Source organism: Xiphias gladius, chromosome 18 (genome assembly GCF_016859285.1).
Source record: "Xiphias gladius isolate SHS-SW01 ecotype Sanya breed wild chromosome 18, ASM1685928v1, whole genome shotgun sequence".
In the NCBI taxonomy this organism is placed as follows: domain Eukaryota; kingdom Metazoa; phylum Chordata; class Actinopteri; order Istiophoriformes; family Xiphiidae; genus Xiphias; species Xiphias gladius.
In genome coordinates, this window is record NC_053417.1 from 24,842,502 (window position 1) to 24,865,636 (window position 23,135).

The 23,135-nt window shown below is 42.4% G+C and overlaps 1 protein-coding gene across 5 annotated transcripts in view; it reads right to left on the reverse strand.

Moving 5' to 3' along the window:
* The window catches only part of hspg2 (heparan sulfate proteoglycan 2), a 91,999-nt gene extending 69,444 nt beyond the window's left edge, over nucleotides 1–22,555 (reverse strand). For all 5 annotated transcript variants that reach the window (XM_040151913.1, XM_040151914.1, XM_040151911.1 and 2 more), the window contains exon 1: nucleotides 22,475–22,555. In XM_040151913.1, coding sequence (XP_040007847.1) covers nucleotides 22,475–22,543 — 69 coding nt within the window. In that variant the 5' untranslated portion in view covers nucleotides 22,544–22,555. The remainder of the gene's footprint in view (nucleotides 1–22,474) is intronic.
* Nucleotides 22,556–23,135: the final 580 nt, after the last annotated feature.

Below are 23,135 nucleotides of genomic sequence, written 5' to 3' on the forward strand. Positions count from 1 at the left end.
AAGCCTGACACATACTCTTCTCTTTAGGCAGAGTAGGCTGAAAAGAAGGAGCCAACCAAGCGCTACCAGGCACCAGCGATGCCTTAGCTTCAGAAACCCAGCTCTCCCTTTACTTGACCTGCTACTATCTCTGAAGTAGGTGCAGGAGTGGAGGGTTGCATTAAATCAGGTCCATTAACTTGATAATGTAAAAATAAATTATGGGGGCACATGTACACACAACTATTTAGATCCCCACAGCCTCACATGGGGATAAAAAGGTGCATTGCATTACAAAATGCACGCATCATCCCCCTTTTTTGAGAGGATAAAATAAAGATAGTTCCAAAATGAAACTGGTACCACAACTAGTTTTACACACATATGGTGACCTTCAGTTTTTGCAACATGCTTGGGGAAAGAGGATAAGCCGAGGAAAAATGTTCCTTTTCCACACACTTGCAGGTGCAAGAGATGCAGATGTCTCAAGATTTTTAGCAACAAAAGTGTGGCAACAGGGCAGCTTTGAGAATGTTTGCGTTTGAGAGCGACAGAGTTTTCCGTGTGTTTAACCCTTGCCTGGAGTGGTGGTGAGCTGACAAACTGCCACTTCTGACACTAAACCTCGGCCTGGGCCCCTGCTGCCATAAAGGGCCCGATGAGTGAGGCCCTTCTGTTCTCTGCAGCTCTTTTGACATTTCTGCAGGGTTTAATCCGAAGTGATTGGACTGGGACGAAGTGGTAGGAGGCTCTTCATTCAACAGACAAACACTCTTTGACAACATGCATGGATTGTCTTCTCAAAGTGTTCCATGACTAATACCATGGATTGCAACAAACACACCAGATTTTCTCAAAAAAAAAAAAGGGACTTGTGGAGAGGAGGGAAGGGGGCCAGGGAGTAAAAAGTGAAGGATAAGTCCGCATTTTTGAACAAATGCTTGGAGTGCCTGCCGAGCCATCTTCCCCCAGGTCATTTATTCTCTCTCCCACACGACGGCCATGCCATGCATTTTACAATAAGCCCGGTCCCCTACTGGAAATAGTCACTGGAGCTCGCACTTTCTCGACATGCATGATGCCTTTTCAGGTATTTCCCGGTATCGCGAGGTGATGCAGCAGAGTGCAATGGACTGACGACAATATGTTATGAGGGTACTCCCCCAATTTAGCAGTGCAGGGTATAACATTCACGACATGCAGCAAAACCAGAGATATCTTCTCTTTCATTCTACGCATTCCTCTTTCTTGTCAAAAGCTGACGCCTATGCTACCCACTTTGCAACTTTTCCACCAACAATTTGGGTGTGTTATGCTGGTAGCGGCCAATGTAGTCTCAGGGAGTGGTCTGGTACACTCACTTCTTTCTAACTCTATACGCACAGATTTTTTTTTTTCTTCCATTTTTTTTGTAATCTTCAGTCCCAACTGAAGCTACTTCAAATGAAATTAAGGGAGGCTTTAAACTTTTAAACTTTTTTCACATATGCAGCAGTACTCTCGTTGACCTGTAAACAGACTTTGATGTGTAAAATCAGTGGAGTTCCTCTTTATATAGTAAAAGTTGAAATCGTGGAGATGTAAGTCACTTCTGTCACTATATAAGCATCCTACTGCATGGAAAATCATGCCCACCATGCCTTGATATGATCAAGCAAATTCAACAAAAAGATATAAAATAGTCTTTTGCGTTCTCGTGTCTGCTCCCTATCTTCATGTAAGGTAAAACCAGATCCAAAATTCCTCCATGGCAAGCGTGCACTGCCTCCAGCTAGTCAGCATCTGCCACACAACCTCACACACTCCCCTCTCCTTACAAGAACATTCACTGTTTAGGGAGGCGTTACTAAATAAGCATCCAGCCTGTACGGACTTGTGTATGTGGTGCAGCAACGCAGGGTGAAAAAGGATGTCTGAAGAGCTACAATTACAGTAACCAAAAAAAAAAAAAAAAAAGTAATTGTCGAATTTTTTCTTTCTTGCTTTGCTGAGATCAAAGGAACAGGAGGTTGAACTAATGAATCATAATCATATACATGTGTACACTTGTACATGCTTGAAAAGTCCTCGATACCACGCCTATTTAATACAGGCCTTAGGTTTTACCTCAGCCCGCTTTACTGTATGTCTAATGTATCAAATGGTGGGTATGTGCTGCACAACTACTGTAAATCTATCGCAAGAAAGAAACTGAATTCGTCAGCGCACATTTCTGTGACTAACACTAACTAAACGATCGTACTGATGCCCCAAATAAACCTTTATTAGAAGGACTCATTAATGTATTATTCTGCACTGTACATCTGTCTGAATCCGCTCCAGATAGCACAATTTGAAAACGGGCGGTGAGTCACCATCATGTATTTTAGGGCCGAGAGTCAGGGCCTGGCGACACCAAGGCCAGACAGAGAGCAGAGATGGTAAGCATGGTGTGAAACCAGACACCCCAGCCTAGCACTAACCAAAATGCTATATCTGATGGGCTTTTTTCAGCCTCAGTGATAGCAGAATCACAAGACTTGGAATATGTGTAAAGAGCAGTAGAGCAAAGCTTAACAAGTCCCTTCATTTATGTTTCTTTTGTGATTTTGGAAGTTCAAAAGAAAGAGAGAGCAGAGGGGTTCATATTAAATTGCTAAAAGTATGTTTTTTTTCCTAACTGAGCATCGATACCCCCAAACCAAATATTATTTAGGCTACATAACAGGTAGCAGAAAGTGGTTTTAAAAGCTATCCTGTATTACATTTTCACTGTGGGTGGGATAATAGAGCGTGAACACATTCCACCCAAACGTCCCTAGGCGTGAAGGGCCCAGGTGACACTCTCAGAAGCCCTGTCTTTTCAATTACCACCCCAGCAGGGGCCCCAGCAGGACCCTGCACCAACAGACCACCTAGAATCGTAACCACAGTTTGTCCAGCGGTGGAACCTTAAGGCCCCCCACCATCAATGAGCAAAGGCCCCGAAACCACCTCCTTTATTTCCACATGCAGGCATTAAGAAATGCATACATACAGTACACACATGGACAATCCACAACTGAATACAAACACTGGAAAAACACCTTGTTAACAGGCACAAAGTTATCAGCCGTTTCAGCTAGGACTGAACCTATTCTGTTTTAATAGGGCTCAGTGGTTTGTGAGAAAGGCAATTTATTGGATTGGAGGTTTAGCTCTTAAAACTACCGGGGCTCTTACTGTGAGGAAAATATGTTTATACTCTAATGACTATGACATGGGAGAGCTATAAGGTTTAACTTACAGCAAATACAAAAAAGATAGCAGACTAATAAAAAATGATAAGTGTAACTGGAAAAATGCAACGTATATCCTATCTCAACCCAAACTACGTGCCACATCAAACATAAACACTGTGAGAGTAATTCTTAGCCTCTATATATAGCGTGTGTTTCCGGTAACATTTCTGAGAGAGTGACCTGCGGGGTGGAGGGGACTGAGGGGCCAGCTCCAGTTCCCCCAGACGACAGCTGACAGGCGAGGTGCTGAGGCTGGTCGCAGCCCAGAAGGGAAGAACAGCTCCGGCTTGGCCAGCCCCGGCCTGTTTATTTATAACAGAAAGAGCCCCTTTGAAAGCACTGCTATGTCATTTAAGATGTCTGCTCTCCTTTCCACTGGAGAACTCGGAGGGATCAGGGACCTGAGGCGTCCTAACGTTAAGCTGATGCTGCAATACAGCAGCACCCCGGGACGAAGACTTGACTTGAGCTTCAGCTGCAGTAAATTGATGCATAAGAACTGCGGGTTTCTGTCTCCAAGAAGAGTTATTTACTTTTTGGCGAGGGAGTGGTACACACTGCAGCCACTGTGAAGAGCTCCCAGCAGTGAAGAAAAACACCCATGATACTTCCTAACTTCACACTCAATAGTAATATGCTATGAAATATACTAAATATACACAAAAAAGTATTTCTAAATTCAAACTACGTTAATAAAAATGACTTAAAATGAAATTCTTCTTCCAAAATGTAGTTCACAAACTACAGTATATTTGAGAATCATCTAAAATATTAGTGTATTTTAGCCACATTAAGTCAACACTAAACATCTACAGCCAGGCTAGCAGCTCTGTGAGTCTGTACTGGTACAGCGGTGTACATATTGACCTGATTGTTGAGGTTTATGAAAAGTTAAAGGATCGCCAAAGTTATTGCAATACATCCTGATGGGGATATGAATGTGTGAAACAATTTTCATGGCAATCTATCCACTAGTCGTTGAGAGATTTCACTCAACACTGCAAATATCAGCTTTGTGGTGGCGCTGAGAGAGGAAAGGGGGATTCCCAAAGACATTAGGGTTCATCCTCTAGGGACCAGGAATCTCTGAACCACATTCATGGTAATCCGTTCAACATTGTCAACAAATTTCACTAAACACCAGAAACGACAACTTGATGTAATTAGAGGAAAAGTAAGGGGTTCACCTGAGGCTCCATCGTCTGGGGATCAGGAATGTCTGTTCAAAATCTCATGACAATCCATCGACCAGTTATTTAGATATTTTAGGTGGTGGTTTTCTACCAATCTTTTTTTTTTTTTTTTTAACATAACAACAGATTCCGCCGAGATGACTTGAAGGGCTGTGGGCCAATTCAGCTTTAGAAAGGAAGTAGCAGCAGCTGTTTGATGGCTCTGTGATTATGCTCTGGTTTCTCGACACTGACGGCAGCGTTAGATTTACCCTCCTCTCTTTTCTCTCGCTCATTCCCGCCTCAGGACCAACTGATCTGACACCACCTGTTGACTTGGCCACACTCGCATTGTCCCACATAATCACAAGCCAGAAGTAGCTCAGTCTGTCAACTCAACACCCCCCCCCCCATACTCGATTAGTTCATCTTTACACTGTGTGGGAAATGTAAGCTAAGTAGACAAAATCTTTCTAAGTATGCAGCTTATGCAACCATTTATAAAACATACTGGGCCATTGGAGTGGCAACATGCAGTATATAAAGCCTCCACTGAGGTGCAGAAATGAAACATTTGCATCTTTAAAATAAAAGATTGGTCATGAAGGCTGACTTTGTGAGAACAGCCCTTTGGCCAGGAAGAGAATACCCTCCAGGCGTCCTGGCTCGAGGGAATAATTTCATGTTGGTAAAGCCACTTTCCACCAGTTCCCAAGGTCATGCTATTTGGGATGGCGATCTCACAATTAACTTGGGTTTGGCAGGGTACCATGGTGAAGCTTTTGGAACGCAAAGGGGTTCCAACATGTTGAGTGTCTCAAATCGTGAGTTTTGCGCGGCCTTTGTTTTGTAACCCAAGATGCACTTTGAGCTTATAACATCACAACAAAACCTGCTGTCAACTGAACAAAACTCTTTGTTGGGCGCCATCTGCAGATCAAAGTCTTTTTCCTTTTTTCACACAACTTTTTCAATAATACTCTCTGTTGGCTCTGCCAAGATTTTTTTTTAAAAAGTCCACAGAAGTGATGGACTGTGAGAGCAAAAGTATTCTTCCTCAGCTGTTTATGCCATTAATATAAACATAATAAGGCCATTGCAGAAAAGATGGTTATGCTACTCTCCAGATGTTCTGCACTGAAGAGCAAACAAGACACTGCAGTCTGATGTTGACAAAATCATCAAAGGGAGGAAGGAGAGGAGGTATTCAGAGGTTATCCTTTTCTTTCAAGAGCCAGCTCCATCGTCCCCAATGGAAATTACCTAACAGCTGTTTTTGCTAACCTGTGCGCCATGGGAAAAGCCAAAAGTTGGAGTAGACAGGAGAACAGGGTAGGAGAAATCAGATCTGGCCTCAGAACAGCCGAAAATATCCACGGGCAACGAGAAAAGGTCAACTTTCATCACAGCCCACACAGACAAGCATGAAAAGGGTTCTCTAATCTTTAACTTAAAAGATTAACAAATATCCATCTGAGTATCATGGGCTAGGTGCCCTTAGTCAACAAGGAAGCAAGGAAATCTGAAACAGATTTAAACTACACAAAGCCCTCGACAATGGGTACTTTGCACTGGAGGATCATCTGATACTACATTATCAAACAGATGAATGACTCCTTGTTGTCCTCAGGCATAAACAACATCATTCACTGCTGCTGTAGTTTGTTTTGGGTTTTTTTTTTCTAATAATATTTGAAAGGGTGCTCATGCTTTCCGATTATGCATGACATCACTAAATCAGGAAGTGAAGTCAACCCAACTTGTCAAATCCAGTTGTTGATTAAATGATTATTTCTGTTTAATGTCAACATCAACGAGTCGCTACAGTAGACAATTTACAGCCAGAAACAATCTCACATCTTTTAAAAAGGGACAACACAAAAAGTGTAGAAAAAAACTGTAAAGACCTACAGTACTATATGAGGGACATCCTAAGTAAAGGTGGATCCTCTGTGCCTCACTTTAGGTTGCCTCTAGTACACTGGCTCCTCTTTGTCTTGCAGGTCAAATAAATTCATTCGCAAAAAACATGGGAAAGTACTGTGGCTGAACCCTCATCTGAGGTAGCCACATTTATGGGTCAATACAAATAACACTATTATGAATGCCCTCAGCTGTTGTCATATTACATACAGTTTGTTTTGACAGAACAATGCCATAAACGAATTCCACAGCAACAAATAAAAAGCCATTTTTGAACTGATCCTTCGGTGATTAATTAATGCAGCGAGAGTGAACGAAATGTAGTGTGAGGCAGTTTCCCATGCATCCGGGCAGGAGATCTACGAGGAGAACAGAGGTGGAATTCCCTGGAGAGATAAAAATATCTCATGAGCTGTGTAGATGCAGATGTTATTACACCCTCCGCCAGAGGCCCTGCAGCCAGAGAGGGTGCCAGACAGAACAGGGGATAAGGTCTAGTAAGGAGACATCTCCAGCATCAAAACTGATACTTTAACAAGACTGGAGTAACTTATCACCTGGTAAATGCAACATCTAAAAGACATGCAAGAATTGCTAAATCATTGCACATTCCCCAGAGCGTCTAGCGATTATGGTTATGCTCAAAACAGTCATGAGTTTAATGGTTCTGTGCAGTAAGTTGAACTATATTTGGCCAGCATTTTCAAAGATGCTTTTGTATAAGGCTATCCCCAGTGTAAAACGCTATATACATGCATGCATTTTCCAGATCTAGCGTCGGAGAGGCTCAATACAGTAGGCATTCTGCAGCTGTGGTTGGCAATCCCCTCACCTCCCCCATTTGAGGCCTGGACAAGAACCAATAAACACTGAAGAAAGCCATGTTTCAGAAAACACTCTGAGTGGGAGCAGGCACAACCAACTGTTTCTCAGAATACTGGCACACCCACATCTGTACAGCACACCAAAATTGACTCAAGCTCAAATTGCTAAGGTCCTAACAGTAAAAACATGCACCTCAGAGCCTGTGAGATTGTGATTCAGTTAGAAGGTATTGCACACAGAACACAGTTTTCTGTTTACTGTTCATTAAACTTCATTAACCTTCCCTGTCTAGAACAGAGTGATTTAGCATTTCTGTTTTGACAGTGTCGAATTTTTATTGACCAAAAATAGACAAGAATGTTTCGAAGCAAATCCGCCCACACTCCGGTTAGCAGAGATGTGACCTTAAGCTTCGGCCTGACAAGGGACTTTCTTGCAGGTTGTCTGCTATGTTTGGTGATGGAAGTCATCTATTCCCCCCAATCCAAGGATCAAGGAAAATCTTAACCATCCTCCACAGAGCCAGCGAGCTTTACTTCTTTAACGATACCCTAAAGCACAGAAATGCAAACATTCCTGAAGCAAATTATTGGGTTTGGCATGTGAGAGGGGATCAGGTACCCACTTTGTTGGCATAAAATGCTTTCATTGCGATTGGCTCTCATCTTTTCCCTCCGCAGCTTTAAACCCCCTTGATTCAGGCTCCCTCTGTCACCCCCTGACAAAGGATCAAGGGGCAGGACACTTGCAAAGAACCAGATTACCTTCTGGAGGCTGCTTCAAGGAGGGGGATCTCGGGAATCCAAGTGATGTGAGGGTTGGATTTCTCCAGGTGTAAAGCGCTTTTGTTTTGGCCGGTCAGAAAAGCCTAACCCTGTAAATAGGATTAGTTCACCTGTATTACTCAGGGTAACCACAGGCCTTTCAATTAGGATCATGTTTCATTTCCATCTTTTATGTATTTTACAATTTGTAGATCTTTATAAGCGCATAAATGTGCCTTCTGAATTCCATCCCTAATTTGGTAGGATAGAAGTACACAGCTCTTTGTTAATTTGAAGAGTTTTTGAGAAAATCACTTGGCTTAAACTTTAGCAGCTACTGAATCAGCTGAACACTTGCACAAGACATTGCTTATACTGTTGCAATGTCTCCAACTTTAGAGACAAGTATGGAAATCCAAGCCAGCCAAAACCGAAGTCTGTCTCAGAGCAGACTTTGGATAAGCAAACCGAGAGAGTGCAGGATGAAGATACGGTTATGAATGAGGGTCAGGGGAAAAGCTGTTGGGCTGGAGATAAACAGTAGTCCCACCATTACTTTTGTCCAAGGTCAACAATGGACTTTACAAGAGCCTCTTGAGACGTCTCTCACTTTTCCTGCATAATTTCCAGTTTTAAAGGCCTGGTGTCTAGCACAGTATCTTACAATACATTAGTAAAACCTAAATATAAACCCATATTAGAATATATCAACCAAGTTAAACATTTTTTTTAATCTTACACCCATATCCCCATTTTCCTTTCTCAATACTCATCCTGTTTAACTTTAGATAAAATTTGAGTTATGCTTAAAAGCTATGACTTTCTGTATTTAGTAACTGACTGTATAAGAAGAATAACCTACAGTATATTAACTCACTTAGACTGGGAATTTTCCTGTCTAGACTGTTTTCCTGCGGGGATCATTCGCCGGTCTATCACACACTGTAGACTGAATAGCAGGTTGCGGTGTGGTTTAGACTGCAATGATTCACAGGTTGATTGGAGAAAGCTAATGATCCCCTCTGAAAAAAAACGGATTCATAAAATGAGTCAACAAATATCAAAATTTGAAGCACATCTGGTTTAAATGCTCCTCAGATAGCACACAGTACTGCATAAACTTAGATCTGAAACTGAAAATAGGTTAAAAAATAAATAATAATAATTTTTAAAAAAAGAATGTATATCGGGACAGGAAGTGTGGCAAAAGAGCATTTAAGTAAGCTTAAGGAATTCCCCCAGACAGGACCACGCCTGCTGGATCTTACGCTTTGAGAGCCAGATAAAATCCCTGAGCTAAATTAAACACTTCCTTTACTTCACTTAACCTTCTTCCACAAGATAGTCCCAAAAATACACTGCCTGCATGTTCAGAGCAGAACAATACCTAAGGGCAAACAGCGACAAAAACAGACTGATTCTCGATGAATAACTGTGTGTTTACTCTAGGCCAGCAAATATGGCACATCGGTTACCTGACTCACACTATTGGATAGATCGCCATGAAATTTGATTCACACATTCATATCCCCATCAGGATGAATTGCAATAACTTTGGCGATCCTTTAACTTTTCATAAACCTCATACGGCATGTGCCTATGAACAAAAAAATTCACACTTAATGCCAAATATTTATACTATACAGACAAATGGATGGACTTTTCACCGCCTTATTTTTGCTGTCTTCTTTTTAAATCTGGGATGTGTTCCTTTGACAAAAAAAAAAAAAAAAAAAAAGACAATCTTTCCAAGTTTTTTCTCAAACATTTTGGACTTTAATCTCAGAGAATTTCTGACTTTTTTCTCGCAAATGTATGACTTAACGATCTTAGAGAATATTCAAGTATTTTTCTCGTAAATATTTGAGGTTTTTTTGTAGCCTAAATGTATCACATTCATCTCAGAGAATATCTGAGTTTTTTCTCATAAATTTCCGACTTTAATATTAACCCCCTCCTCCTGCTATGTAATTTCTTTCTTCTTTTTTTTTTTTTTTTTAAAGACCCAGTTAGGAATTAAATTAATTGTTCTTAGAGTGAATGAAATGGAAATAACCCCATAATATTCATGTATGTTTGTGCCTGAACTAATGAGTAATAGTCCCACCATTGGGTAGCTAATTGGAACCACAAACCATTACTAAGGCCATTCATTGCAGACATTTACTCTGGGAGCAGAAGGCTCTTTAACGATCCTGGTCCTGTGCTAGGTAAAAAGCTCCCATTACCATTAGCCAGGGGCAGGGTATAAAAGTCAGCAGTTAACATAAAAAAGGTGGGTCAGTTGAACAGGAGCCATTGTTCCGCCAATTTAACTCTTATCAAATTTGGTATGTTTCAGCATTTATTTCATAATATTAACGTATGATATTAGAGGCTATATTATTCTCTTGAATTGTTTATTATACCTGAGTGAAGCATTCCCATCTCATTATATTGTAAGGTATTATAATGGAACATCCCAGTATAAAACTGGTCACTATTTAAGGCCACAAAAACCATCTTGCACATGGTCTGCATTCTTATTGCAAGCCATGTTTCTAGCTATACATGGGGGGACTCTATTAAATGGCATACAATTGCAATCAGGACCATGTGGACTCTGAATGAATTCACTTTACACTTAACGGTTTTTTTGTGATTTCATTCTTTCTAGAGCGAGCAGTTTTAAACGCAAGCGTTTGCCGCTTGTTACCAAATAATTCATTTAATTAATACTCTACACTTTGTACCAGCTACACGACAAACCCAAGACATCTGACAACCATAAACAAAGTCTGGGAGTATCTTCGTCTCAAAAGTCGACACACGAATTTCACCTGTCCTCATAATTCAACAACGGGCCTTAATTTAAAGGTGTGCTAATGGCTACAAAGACATCTGTTTGCCAAGAGTTTATACAATAATTTAAGAAAGCAGGAGGGCTAACCTGCCCATTCATTGGAAGCAGATGTGAGGGATCCATTTCCTACTATAATAAGAGGTAATTATAGGCATGGGACCCTGTGTGTCCATGTGAAAATACACCGACCTCCGGTGGTTAATCAGCAAAGTGAACCCGTTCGGTACCCGAGAGAAGGGAGTCTGCTCCGTATGTGAATTATCACTGTGCTAATGGACAAGCAAGCACAGGCCAGTGCGTGACCTTTCAAGGAAAGAGGAGCAGAAAGAGGATTATTTAAGACTCAGCTTTCACCGTGAGATTACGTCACTCCTTCTGACCTTGCTGACAGTTCTTTACAGTAAAATTTTCTGTCTCAGACAACGAGCAATAACCGAACAGCATTGTTACATAAATAAAAATGTTATAATAAAATAATTTGTTTTGCTTGAATTTTTTCAAGTGACACTTAAGTTATTTCTCATCAAAAAACACTAATTCCTAATTCCAAGTATTGCTGCCTATGGGGCTGAATGAGGGCTGGATGAGCCATGACTGACAATGCATGCTATCCCTTAGAATATACTGAACGTTTATGTTTGAAAAATATATGCCAAATGTTGTGGACAGTTATTGCTTATTTTTCATTGTTATGGTTTTCTTTAAAATGTTTCAGAGACAGAGCACAATGGCTCATGTTTGCCCTTCCACCAATCAGTGGAAAAAAATCAGTTTCCAACATACTTCAAAGTGTCAATCAGATTTCAAGTCCCACTTCCATAAAGACATTTCACATTGAGCAATCAAGAGGGCTGTGCAAAGGTAAGTGCAAAATAAACTGTTTCCCTTTTGAAATGTATTTCAAAAGAGGGGGGGGCCTTTGATCGGAAACAGGAAGAGAGCCAGAACAGGTCTGCAGCAGGACAGTGATATTTACAATGGTTATACTAGGCCTGTAGTATAATGGGTGGGTATATGATATCAGAAGGACAAGCTCCAGCTCTGGGCTGCTGCAATAGTGCTGACTAGCCCTCAGAGACACAGCACCCCGGGCTGATCAGACCCTAATCTCTGCCTGTCTGGCCGGCCCGTTCTAAAAAACAAATAGGCACAAAAAAACAACTCTGTTCTTGTTCTTCTATTATCTCCATCAAATCTTGTTTTCCATTACTCCTGCACAGGGAAAGCCCTGATGAAACAACAGACTAGAGAGAAGTTAACCATGCGCCCACAGGCAAGACTGATGTCTGTGCCAGAGAATCCGACTGCAGTCTGCAGTCTGGTGTTTGTGCCAAATTTTAGCCCCAGTGTGCCCCCATCTCCACCCCTTGTACCCATGACAGGGTCATAATAGAGCCTCAGCAGGTGGAGCCTGGTGGGGAAGACGGGGCCTCTTCGTCCTGGAAGCTGAAAACAGCTGAAAGAGTCTTCTCTATGTGCTCACGGTCCACATAAATCACACAGACCCTCAGTTCACTGGAAGAACCATTTAATTACCCCCTTTTAAAGCAATAATTGCCTGACTTGGTTGGAGGTGCTGCCTGCATGAAGACGAACAGAAAAGTGAGGCCTTCACTGTCTCTGATGAGTTCGGAAAGACCATCAAGGGCAACCAAGATCTGTAATTTAGATTAGCAAATCCAATACAGGTATCTCAAATGGTTATAAAAAGAGATCGAGATAAGAAATCTGAAATTGACTTCTGGTTGTCAAATTTAATCAAATATTACAAAAGCTGTGCATTGATTTAAGGAAAAAAATCAGCAACCCTTGACAGCTGCCTTAGTGATGTGTTGTAAAGGCACTGTCGGTGGTCACCAGCTACTTACTGTAAACTGTATACCTCAAATGAGATACAGGCTGACTCACGCTTCCACAGAAATGAAACATTGCTACGGCAGAAATGCAACAGATACAGAGAGATGGACTAGGTTTCCAATACATTTCCTCATCTGCAGGGGTCTCTATACCATCTCTGATCAAACCGTAAACTGCCACATTCAGGAGTGCATACACAAGGCTTTGAGCTGAGATTTAGATGACTCCTCGCTCCATGGAATCAACAGATGGTTTGGGTGGAGAGAAAATTATATACAGCCACTTTAGTCTGAAACCACAGAAATTTCCTTTGCCTTACCAGCTGTCGTACAAAGCCAACCTTCAGTCTCAATAGGCCTGCCAGGTACCGGGTAGCCTCGCATACTGTCAAGCCTCTGGGCACATGATGGATGCAAAGCTAATTTAGTCGGCGTGGTGGCTAAGGAGTCTTTTTTATTTCTTTGTATTTAGTTAGCAATGCTCTATATGGACAAAGATAAAATCTGAAATCCTCCACACACCTTCCTCCTGAAGGTGATGTGGGACAGCTTCAAGAGAAGTGTATTTGAAAATGATCAGATGGTTCAATGGTGATGCCTCCAGCGAGAAGCTGTGATTTTGATCTAGGGAAACACTCAACCACAAGCAGGTTCCACATTCCTCTCTTATCAACGCCTTGACCCTCATTTCTACAAGTTGTCACAAAGAAGTGACTGTCTAGTTTGCTATTATTACACCTCCTACCTTGTTTAACACAAAAAACAAAAAAAAAAAACAACTCTTTTTTAAGCCTTTTCTTAACCAAAAATACATTAGCAAAAATGTAAAGAGGGGATTAAACAACGTTTGTCTGCTCGTGAAATGCGATCATTAGCATGTCTGGCTAACTAGCTTAACATAACCTAACCTAGCGATACTCCCCAGGCCAAGGAGCGCATATATTAACTAGCTACATTAATTTATGGGATTAAAGGTTAAGTCCTTTGAAAACAACCAGCACATCCACTGTGTAGCATTTCCCCAGTGTGTGGAAGCTGGTCCTGGACGCTATCTGACTTTAAGCTAACATTAGCAGTTCTGTCCAGCTCTTTCTTGGAATCGGGGAGGTTTACACGCCAGCAACCCCAGCTAACGTTACATCAATGCTACCTCAGCGGGTGTTACATTTGCAGAAACACTGATTAGTCCTCATCCTAAAAGCCTTTTTTATTTTTCTCTTAATTTTAATGTAAAAATCTAAATAGGAAGGAGTTTGTAAGATATGAGCCAAATAGGGGGTATGTGTGTATGTTTTTCCTTATCGTACTTTTATTTCAAATGCCAAAATTGACGGTCACCAGCTACAAATGAGTAGCCTGCCTTTCTCTGAAACTATGGACTCGTTTTTGTTTTCTTAAATTACTAAGAATTTAAAGTGGTACACCTTTCGCCATAATCATCGTAAACTGCCTCTGTGCTGTACGGTAACTAAGGGAGGCATGGCTTAGCAAGTTGCAATTGTAGCAACAGGTCATGATTACAGTAGGTCTTTTACCGGGTATACTGTAGACTATATTATATAACATGATTTATTATAATAAGCAGTCAGGATGTTATATTGTGTCACTTCTGATGCAGCTAAAGATTTGCGTTTTTTGAACTTTGATAATAAATAAATGTTGTGCTTCATTTATACAGTCTGCAATCAGGTCAAAGTATCTGTGATTTGTTGTGAGTCCTATTTATTATTCATTAAATAATACAGCATGTGAACTAGCCCTTGCGTGTTTAAATCAAAAACTTTTTCCATGGCAACACAGTTTGGCTCATGGCACGGAACAAGCATCTTCAAAAGCAGCAAACCCGGATGGAAAATATTTCCAACCAACCAGGTCGACTCAGTTGAAGCAAACTGTGATGGAAATTCAAAAATCACATTCAAGCTGCGAGAGAAAAATAAAAACAACAAGGGTTTGTACTTTGGCATAATTAGGTCCTGGGGAATTCATTAATCTTTAGTTCTAAAGTGTTACGCGCCAACTTATAAAAACTTGTGAAAATGTCTGTACAGCTTTTCAAATACACCCTATGACCAGCTGAAAGACAATCCAAATGAAGTAGATCTCACTGGGCAAGAAAACGTGTGATAAACTTGTGTCTTTACTGCATGAAACAAAAGGCTGAGACGCAGGGGAGATGTTTAAATAAGACTTGCTTGTTGCGATATGACTAAAGATTATGGGGATTTTCAAGTATAAACATACTTCAGAGAGAAAATAGATTCAAGTTTTTTTTTAAATGGGTATGGGGTTTGGAAAAACAACAAATACATTGGGTTATGCTTTTCAGGATATATGGAGCAAGACATCTGAACAGTGCACAGGAAAGCCTGAATAAACTTTGCTTCAGGGCAAGTGGAGTCATCTTGTCCTGTAGACAATTCCAGGTTTCATTTCCCCAACAGGATGGTGACTCAGCAAGGGACAACAGTTTCAGACCATCACAAGCCACTGCGCCAAAACAATGGACTGCTGACAACCTCTTAACCACAGACCCTTTTGCTTTCGGAGGGCTCTAAAGATATCTCATCATGGAGCAAATCACTTGCCCAAACTGCCTTCCTTGTTACTGAGGCAACAGGTGGTCAGGTGGGTAGAAATGAGTTCTCTACAGCAATTGTGATGTAAATGCTGGTTTACCACTTGTTTACGATGTGCAAGGATTCAGAGATTTGATCAACAGTAAAAGCTACTACCAAGAGTGAGCAGAAAGAGGAGAGGATAAAGGGTGAAAACAACAAAGAAAATTCCTCCGAGAACAAGAAGTGCGTACAGGCGCCTATGTGTGTGTAGATGTGCGTACAACAAGAGAAAGAGTTGTTATGTCTTGAGGGACGGCAGCTGACATGATAACACAGAACAGACTGGTGCAGCTCTCCTCCTGTCTCTCCTGAGGGCCTCTGCAGCCTCAGTGAGGAGCACAGCGAAGGCCCAATACATGAGGATTCAACGGTTCCATAAACCAGAAGTGATATGACACGTACCTGACATTTTGCAGTTTACCTGTGGCTATACTATGTGCTAAGTGGTACTCAGTCAAAAATTATCAAGAGCTCTTTATACATCAACTGCCCGTTAAGACAGATTGTTAATTCCTTTTATAATAACTGCTTGGCTACTGAATTTACACACTTTTTTGTATTTTCAAACTGTTTGTTTTCACTTTAAATGTTAAAAGAAACAAGGCTATTAGGATGATGACTAACTGATGAGTTTGGCAAATGTAATGCCTGGTTGCAGGACTGCAAACTTCCCTAAATCGTAAGAAGAGATACATTTTAACTGCATACAGTAATGTTATTATATTAGGCATGACAATAATTGAATTGGGTTGATTCTTAGAGAGGCTGATTTTTAGTTTTCACAGTCTTCAGCTCTAGCTCATCAGCCCTGGTGTTCAAAACAAACAATGCCTCTAATTTGTGAAGTCACTGGTTTCTGAAGAGCAGCAGACTTGTATGACTGCCTACAAACAAACATGCTCCTGAATTAAATAAAAGTGAACACAGACGGGAAGCCAGTGTTTTCCCTGTAATTACGTTCCACTGAGCCATTACACCCTGAAGCCTCAGAAACTTTAAAGGTTTAACAGCAGCATGGGTGAAACTGCATCTTCTTCAGATTACAATAACGCCTTGCCAAGATGGAAGGCTTTCTGTTTCACAGGTAGAGACTTGTACAGTAAAAGGAAGTGGAGGCAGGGCGCTACGATTTTGTGTTCATGGAGTGAGAAATCATCAGCCCTGATACGACACCAGGGTGGGATTTTTTAAAACACTTCACGGGATGTCAAGGTCAAATCTGATTTAAAAGACAAAGGAGGAAAAAAAGGCTGATGGCATTCCTTTAGTAAACCTAAGCACCGAGAGAAAAAAAAAAAATCTATCCTGCTCACAATACACAAGACCACGTTCGGTGAAAAGGGCATCAACCCCCATTAGAGAAGCTGTATAAGTCGGGAAGGACCATATAAGACAATGCAGCAGCTTCCTTTTAGCGAAAAGTAGAATGCCCAAGTGACTTCACATCGGTGCCCCCAGTAAAGACAATGGCAGATTGAATAGAGCACAGACAACTATGGAGCACCTTCAAAGGGAAAGTGCAATACAGTTAACTTAGCATTTCAATGAATCTCTAATGAGCGCAAGCCTTGGTACAGCCTGGGAAAAAGCCCGGTAATACAATGTGAAAAGACTGAAGAAGACTGTTTAAGATGGAGGAATGAGTCAGAGTCTGTACCAGCCTATTCCAGTCTTTTGTTCTTTTTATCAAGCTGAGCGACTCGTGTCAGATTTAGAGCTTGTTATCCCCAGAGAAGCAGAGTGACCATTGGCATTTAAGTACAGTACATCAAGTTTAAGACCTGCTCGTCACTTGTTTCACAGAAGTATAAGGGAACTACAAAGGACCAGGGAGTTTGCTCCGTGTTAACCATTTCCCGAACTGAACAAAATTGTCTCTGACTGAACACAGTGAGTGGGGGGGAAAAAAAAACAAAAAAAAAAAAACTGAACAGAAATGTGCGATTAGCTACTGTGAAATGGCATCTGAACATTAGCTGTTTTTTATTGCTTTTGGTGTAGACTCAAGCCTTCCTGTGACCTCATCGTGAACTCTGTTGGGTTTATTGCACTTGTAGCTCCATAACACAGGAATGAAAAGAGATATAGACTTCCAGTATGTTTCACTGAAACAGAAGGGGCCGAAGGGCATTTATTCAACTGTCTGTTCTTAATATTTTTTTTTTTTCAACTTCGGAATATGAACAGTTACATATCGTACAATGTGGACCGTGAACTTGCTATTTTAATGATTCTTGTCAGGAAATCTTTTAAGTCCTAGGTGCACTGCAAAGAGGTCAGATTACGGGGTTTACTATGGAGCTGAATCCTGAAATAGGTAGTGTTTAGTATCTTGCTCATGGGCACTTCAATCAGTAATTCATTTGCCAATACTGGTCCTTGAAAACACGCTGTTTAGTGAAAGGATGGTCTCGTTTCAACAGGCACTATTGAATAGAATAGAATGAAAACATTTTGAATACGTTCTTCTTGTTGTTTGGGGGTGTGCTGAATGCATGGTGTCGTCACAATGAAGATAAAACACAGGTGCGGTAATCGGAGAGGTCTGATTTACAGAGGCTTCAAATGTATTACCTCCAACATAGGTACATTCGAACTTAAACTTTCTTCAACATGAAGCTTTGAGGATTTCATTACGGAATGGCGGAGGCTTGAGACTGATCTGAGGATGACACATAACTGATGAGCTGTGGTTTGAAAAAAGAAAAAAAAAAAAAAAAAGAGCCATCCACAAATGAGCACTTCAGAGAGGGGAAACGTTAAGTGTGTGAAGAGGTGCGAATGGAAAGAGTGGGACTCTAGTTACGATAGGCGGTGCTCAAGAGAATGTGTGCTCATGTCTGCACATGCACAGCGTTGCTGCTGTACCAGCTGAGGTGCAGCTGTGTTTGGAGTCGGGTCTTCTGTCCGACACGAACGCGACGTCGGGCATGAAAGCGCAACAATACCCCGGCTACAGAGCACAGTGCATTGAGAAAAGACTGTAGTTAGTTTGTGTGTGCGTGTGTGTGTGTGTGTGTGTGTGTGTGTGTGTGTCTGTGTTTATGTTTTTGTATCTGTGTGAGCGCGCTCGCGTGCGTGTGTGCGTGCGTGCGTGTGTGTGTTTTTGAGGGTGTGTCCCAGACGAGGGTGGGGTAAGAAACCCAAATATATTTTTTCCATCAGTAAGGCTTTGTATACATCTCTGTAATCTAAATTCCTTATTTGCATCACAGCGCACGTATCACACTGATCTCTGAGGCTACGAGAAAATATGGTGCTTTCAAGAAAAAGCCTGATTTGATTATATTCTAATATAAGCCAGCATTAGCTGCAAACAGCAAAAGGAGTCAGAAGAAGAAGAAAAGAAAAAGAGGCATTAAATTCAGGATTGAGGATAAGACCACGCTGCAGATCCTTAAAAGATTACAACAATATACTGGGTTTATTTAACACATTTACTATAAATGCATACTTCACACATTACTGATGACCATTTTCCAAAGCATAGGACAAGGAAAAAAAACTATTATCCATGTGTTGTAATGTAAAAGTAAATCCAAATCAAGCTGAAAAGTTGGGCCTGCATTAGTATGGTACAGCAGTGTGACTTTCACAACAGTAAACGCAGACTTGATGTTCACTTTAGACATCACCTGGATGATGAGTTAATTTTCATACTTTGGTTGAATGAGTGGAAACCAATGGCTACCAAGAAAGGAGCAAAATATGAAACACTACAGCACCATTAGAAATGTAAAACTTTGCAGTGGCCCTAACTCTAAGTCGGCCACAGGAGGATGTGCCTCTTCTACCCATACCAAGCCACAGGCTGAACTGAAATCAGCCCTGGGCTCACTTCTCTGTAGGGGGGCAAGGCAAAACCAAAAAGGCATATTTTCAGCATCTGCATCCAATGGAATGATTTTAACGGTAGAGAAATTAAAGGAAATAGTGAGCCAATCCCGAACACATGCTGGTCTTCTCTATTTAGCACATCAGAGCTTTTTGTGGAGTTTGGGATGACTGACCGAACTGCATAAAAAACAAGTGACGTCAAACGTGAAAAGACTCAAAAATGAGAAGCATTACGTGTCTGACTGCTTATACAAATTAAAAGTGAAAAAAATTGGGAAGCTGCGTAGTGGGAGTTCATCTCGGCTGTGAATAAGTCATGAGGAACACCGCTGAACTGAGAGTCAGGATCAGAGCCCTCGCCTCTCTGACCTCTATACCGGCCCGAGTCACACCTCACTGCGGAGTCAATAAATGCCAGCCTGCCGGCCTGCACTCCATATGTGCCAATGTGCTAGAGGAAGGGGCGAGCCACTTCAGTTCAGCATTGTCCCATCGGCCATGATGGCCTCTCCCCCGGGGCCATAATTCAACAATGCAATGTTTACTGAACCCAGTCTTCAGGCAATTATGTGAATGGGTCTGGAGGGGGCAGACCCTCCCTACTGTTCAAACTGTGGGAGGGAGCTGGTGTTCCATGGAGCCCTCACCAACTCTGAATGGTAAGATAAACACCAGGTAGCCGTATCTGAAACAATAAAGTATCTCACGCCCGGACGCCCGGAGACCAGCCACCTCACCCAGTCGATAGATTACCCAGCACAAACTGAATAAATCATCAGATCAAACTATCGCCGCATAATACTCGGCACAGGGGTGACGGGGCTGAGTTACACACAGCAGAGACGGAGAACAATTTACACAGACAACGCACACTCTGCAGACTATATAGTCATAGGAATCCAGGCCGCCCTTCCCCCAACCCCAGTCCAACCCCCCCCCTCGATGAAGTCAAGGGACACTTGTGACAGTCTATACTGGGAGAGATCTCCATGCCAAAACCTCTCAGCAGTAGTGCTCACGGTCGGTCTGATGTCACACACCAGAAAACAAAGTGGCCCCCCTCACTTTTACATGATTAGGTAAGACCAGAAGCAAAGACCACTGACCTTATCAATCCATTCTCACTAAACACCAGTAAGAGTCAGATTTGAGAACAGCCGCCTTGACTGTTTTTTTTGTTTTGTTTTTTTAATCGAATATTAATCCCTAAAATTGCTCGACCTGGATAATTCCTCACACTAGTACTGCTGGTGGTTCACAGCAGGACACGGGTACTCATTTGTGATGGAGAGCTCTTACCCATCGAGAGTTTTTATTGACTTTGATTGTTCGAGTTGATGCGCATGACCCCGACATTCCAGCGAGGGGAAAAGGAGGGCCCGTAGTAACACCAGTACGCGTGCTTAATTGGATCAAGAGGCAGTCCGCCTGCTGCAGTTCAAAGTCTTAATGCAAGAAACAGATGCTTGTGGTTCCACATAATTCAATTATGCTGGTATTGTTGGCCTGGTAGTCAATCAAGGCTGTGGTAAAAGTGTAGAGGCCATATCCTATTACCATCCAAGGCCAGCATACAACAGATGATAATAGCCCTTTAGGGTCTGGATAGCTTTTGGATGATCGATGATACTGAAGATATATGACTTGGGTTGCCTTTGAAGATGCAGGTAATCAAAGTTCTGTCTCAACCTCGTGCACTGACACAAAGTGACAGATCATGCCATCCACGGGACGGCCGCAGCGTTCAATAGCACGTCACCGCTGGATGTCAAATATACCTTGAAGTCCTAAAAACTTTTAACAGTATAGCTTTTCAAATGTCAGGCCTATCATTGCTCCTATATTCTATGTACAGCAGGGGGAAAGATTTACGTCTGCCGGCCACCTCGACTACTGCACGTTCCATCAGTCAAAAAGGCTTTGCTTCAGATCAAATCAACACAGAGGAGTCACAGATATCTCAACTGTGACAGCTCTGTTTATTGGAGGGCATAAAGGTGAGAGACCAGACGGGATTTTTTTAGAGGGTGGGGTGGGCCGTGCGGGGTGTGTGTGTGTGTGTGTGTGTGTGTGTGTGTGTGTGTGTGTGTGTGTGGGTGGGTGGGTGGGGGGGTCTATTCTCAGCAGCAAAGCTGTGGTCATCTTCACAGATATAGCAAAGTAAAGACAACTTATTTCAGACTCAAACATCACGGATAACACTTCAATGAATACCCAACAGTGCATGCGCTGGCGTACTTGAGCTCACACAATTAGCTGATAAATTGATTAGTCAATCAACAGAGAATCAATCTGCCGCAATCTTGATTATTGACTAATCATTACAGTCATTTATCAAGCAAAGATGCCAAACATTCCCCGGCTCCAGCTTCTCAGATATGAAGAGTGGCTGCTTTTCTCTCTTGTATATGTCCTTAAATTAAAGATGTTTGGGTTCCGGGTTATTGTTTGGACCAAATGAGCAATCTGAAGACAGAATCTCAGGCCCCAAAGAATCTTCCGTGGAAAATTTATAGACTAATTGATTGATGAATTCAATGATGAAAACAGCTGTTAGTTGCAGCGCTACACCATACTACATAACAGTGAAAGGTGAATGAATAAAACCAGAGGATGCGACTTCAAATGGTGCTGTGCCCCACTTGTAGTAGCAAGTGGATTCAATGTTTTGATTTGTTTTGTTGTTTTAAACGACCTACGACCCTTTTTTGCGCAAATAAACCCAACTTTTATTCTGAAGGATTCCAGGACTCTCCAGGGCTAATTCATTATTGCGGAAGACAAAGAGAGGGACCCGAATGCGGGGGCACAAAGGAGTAACAACAAAATGCTGGTAATTAGTGCACAAGTTCGTCTCTTTTGTTCACACTGCCACAGAATAAAGTTAGCTTCACACATGTTATAACCAACAGGCAGTGTAGCCAACGCCAGAGTGCAGCCTGACCGAGTTTTGGGAAGGTTTAGGGGGCTAAGGACTCCCGGGGACCCTATGAATAGCTTTGTTTCTATGGACAAACTTAGCCCGGCTCCACTCGACGGGAGCCTCCAGCTTCGTCGTATTATTTTTAAAAGCATCCTCACAGCGTAAAGTGCGGCCACGACTGCGTGCGTCTGGCCCCCCAGCCCACCTGCGAGCGAGCCCTGCCTGGGCAGACCGCGCGATTTACGGGGCATAGCTAGCAACATCAACACATGCCTTTAGTGGTGTTGGTTTTGTTTTGTTGCTTTTAGTGGGACATAAAGGCAGCGGTGTGTAACTTTGACTTGACCTCTGGGGGGGCAGATGGATTTACAGGTCAGGTTTGTGGCTGAATGAAACGTGAAAATCCTCCGCGGGGAGTGAAAGAAGAGCGGAAAAAAAGAGCGAGTGCAGAGAAAGTTTTGAGCTCACTTACAGTGACCAGCTGGCATGTGAGTATCAACGAGAGGATAAGTCCACAGATCGGAGCGGTCGGGGTGCCCATTTTCCACCAAGCCAGCACCGGCTGCAAATGCTGGGAGGGGGGGTGGGGGTGGGGGGAGTGGGGTGGGGGGGTGGGGGGGGAGAAAAAGAGAGGAAAAAAAAAAAAAAAACCCGAGGTCCTTCACTCCTCCTGGCCGCCGGAGTGGTGTGTCGCCCGCACCTTTTTCAGACTTTCCTTCTCTCTGAAGAAACCCGACTGCTCCTCTGCGTCCGACACCCGGCGGGACCTCATCAACAGGTAAAACGGATCCGTTTTTTCGTTTGTTTTTGTTTTGTTTTTTCTCCCCCTTTTCTTTTTAGCTTTGGTTTTTTTTTTTTGGTGGCGGTGGACGCAAAAAAAAAATATGTCGACTCGAATGGGGGGGCTCCGGACTCGCTCCCTTCTCCCCGTGCGATCCCGAAACTCGGAACTCGGTTTGCGAGGCCGAACGCGGTCTTGCGAAGTCACTGGGAAAAAGTCCTGTGCGGAGAGAGAGGGAGAGAGACGGAGACGGATAGAGAGAGAGAGGGAGGGAGGGAGGGAGGGAGAGAGAGAGAGAGGGAGGGAGAGGGAGAGAGGGAGGGAGAGAGAGAGAGAGCTGCAGAAAAAGTAA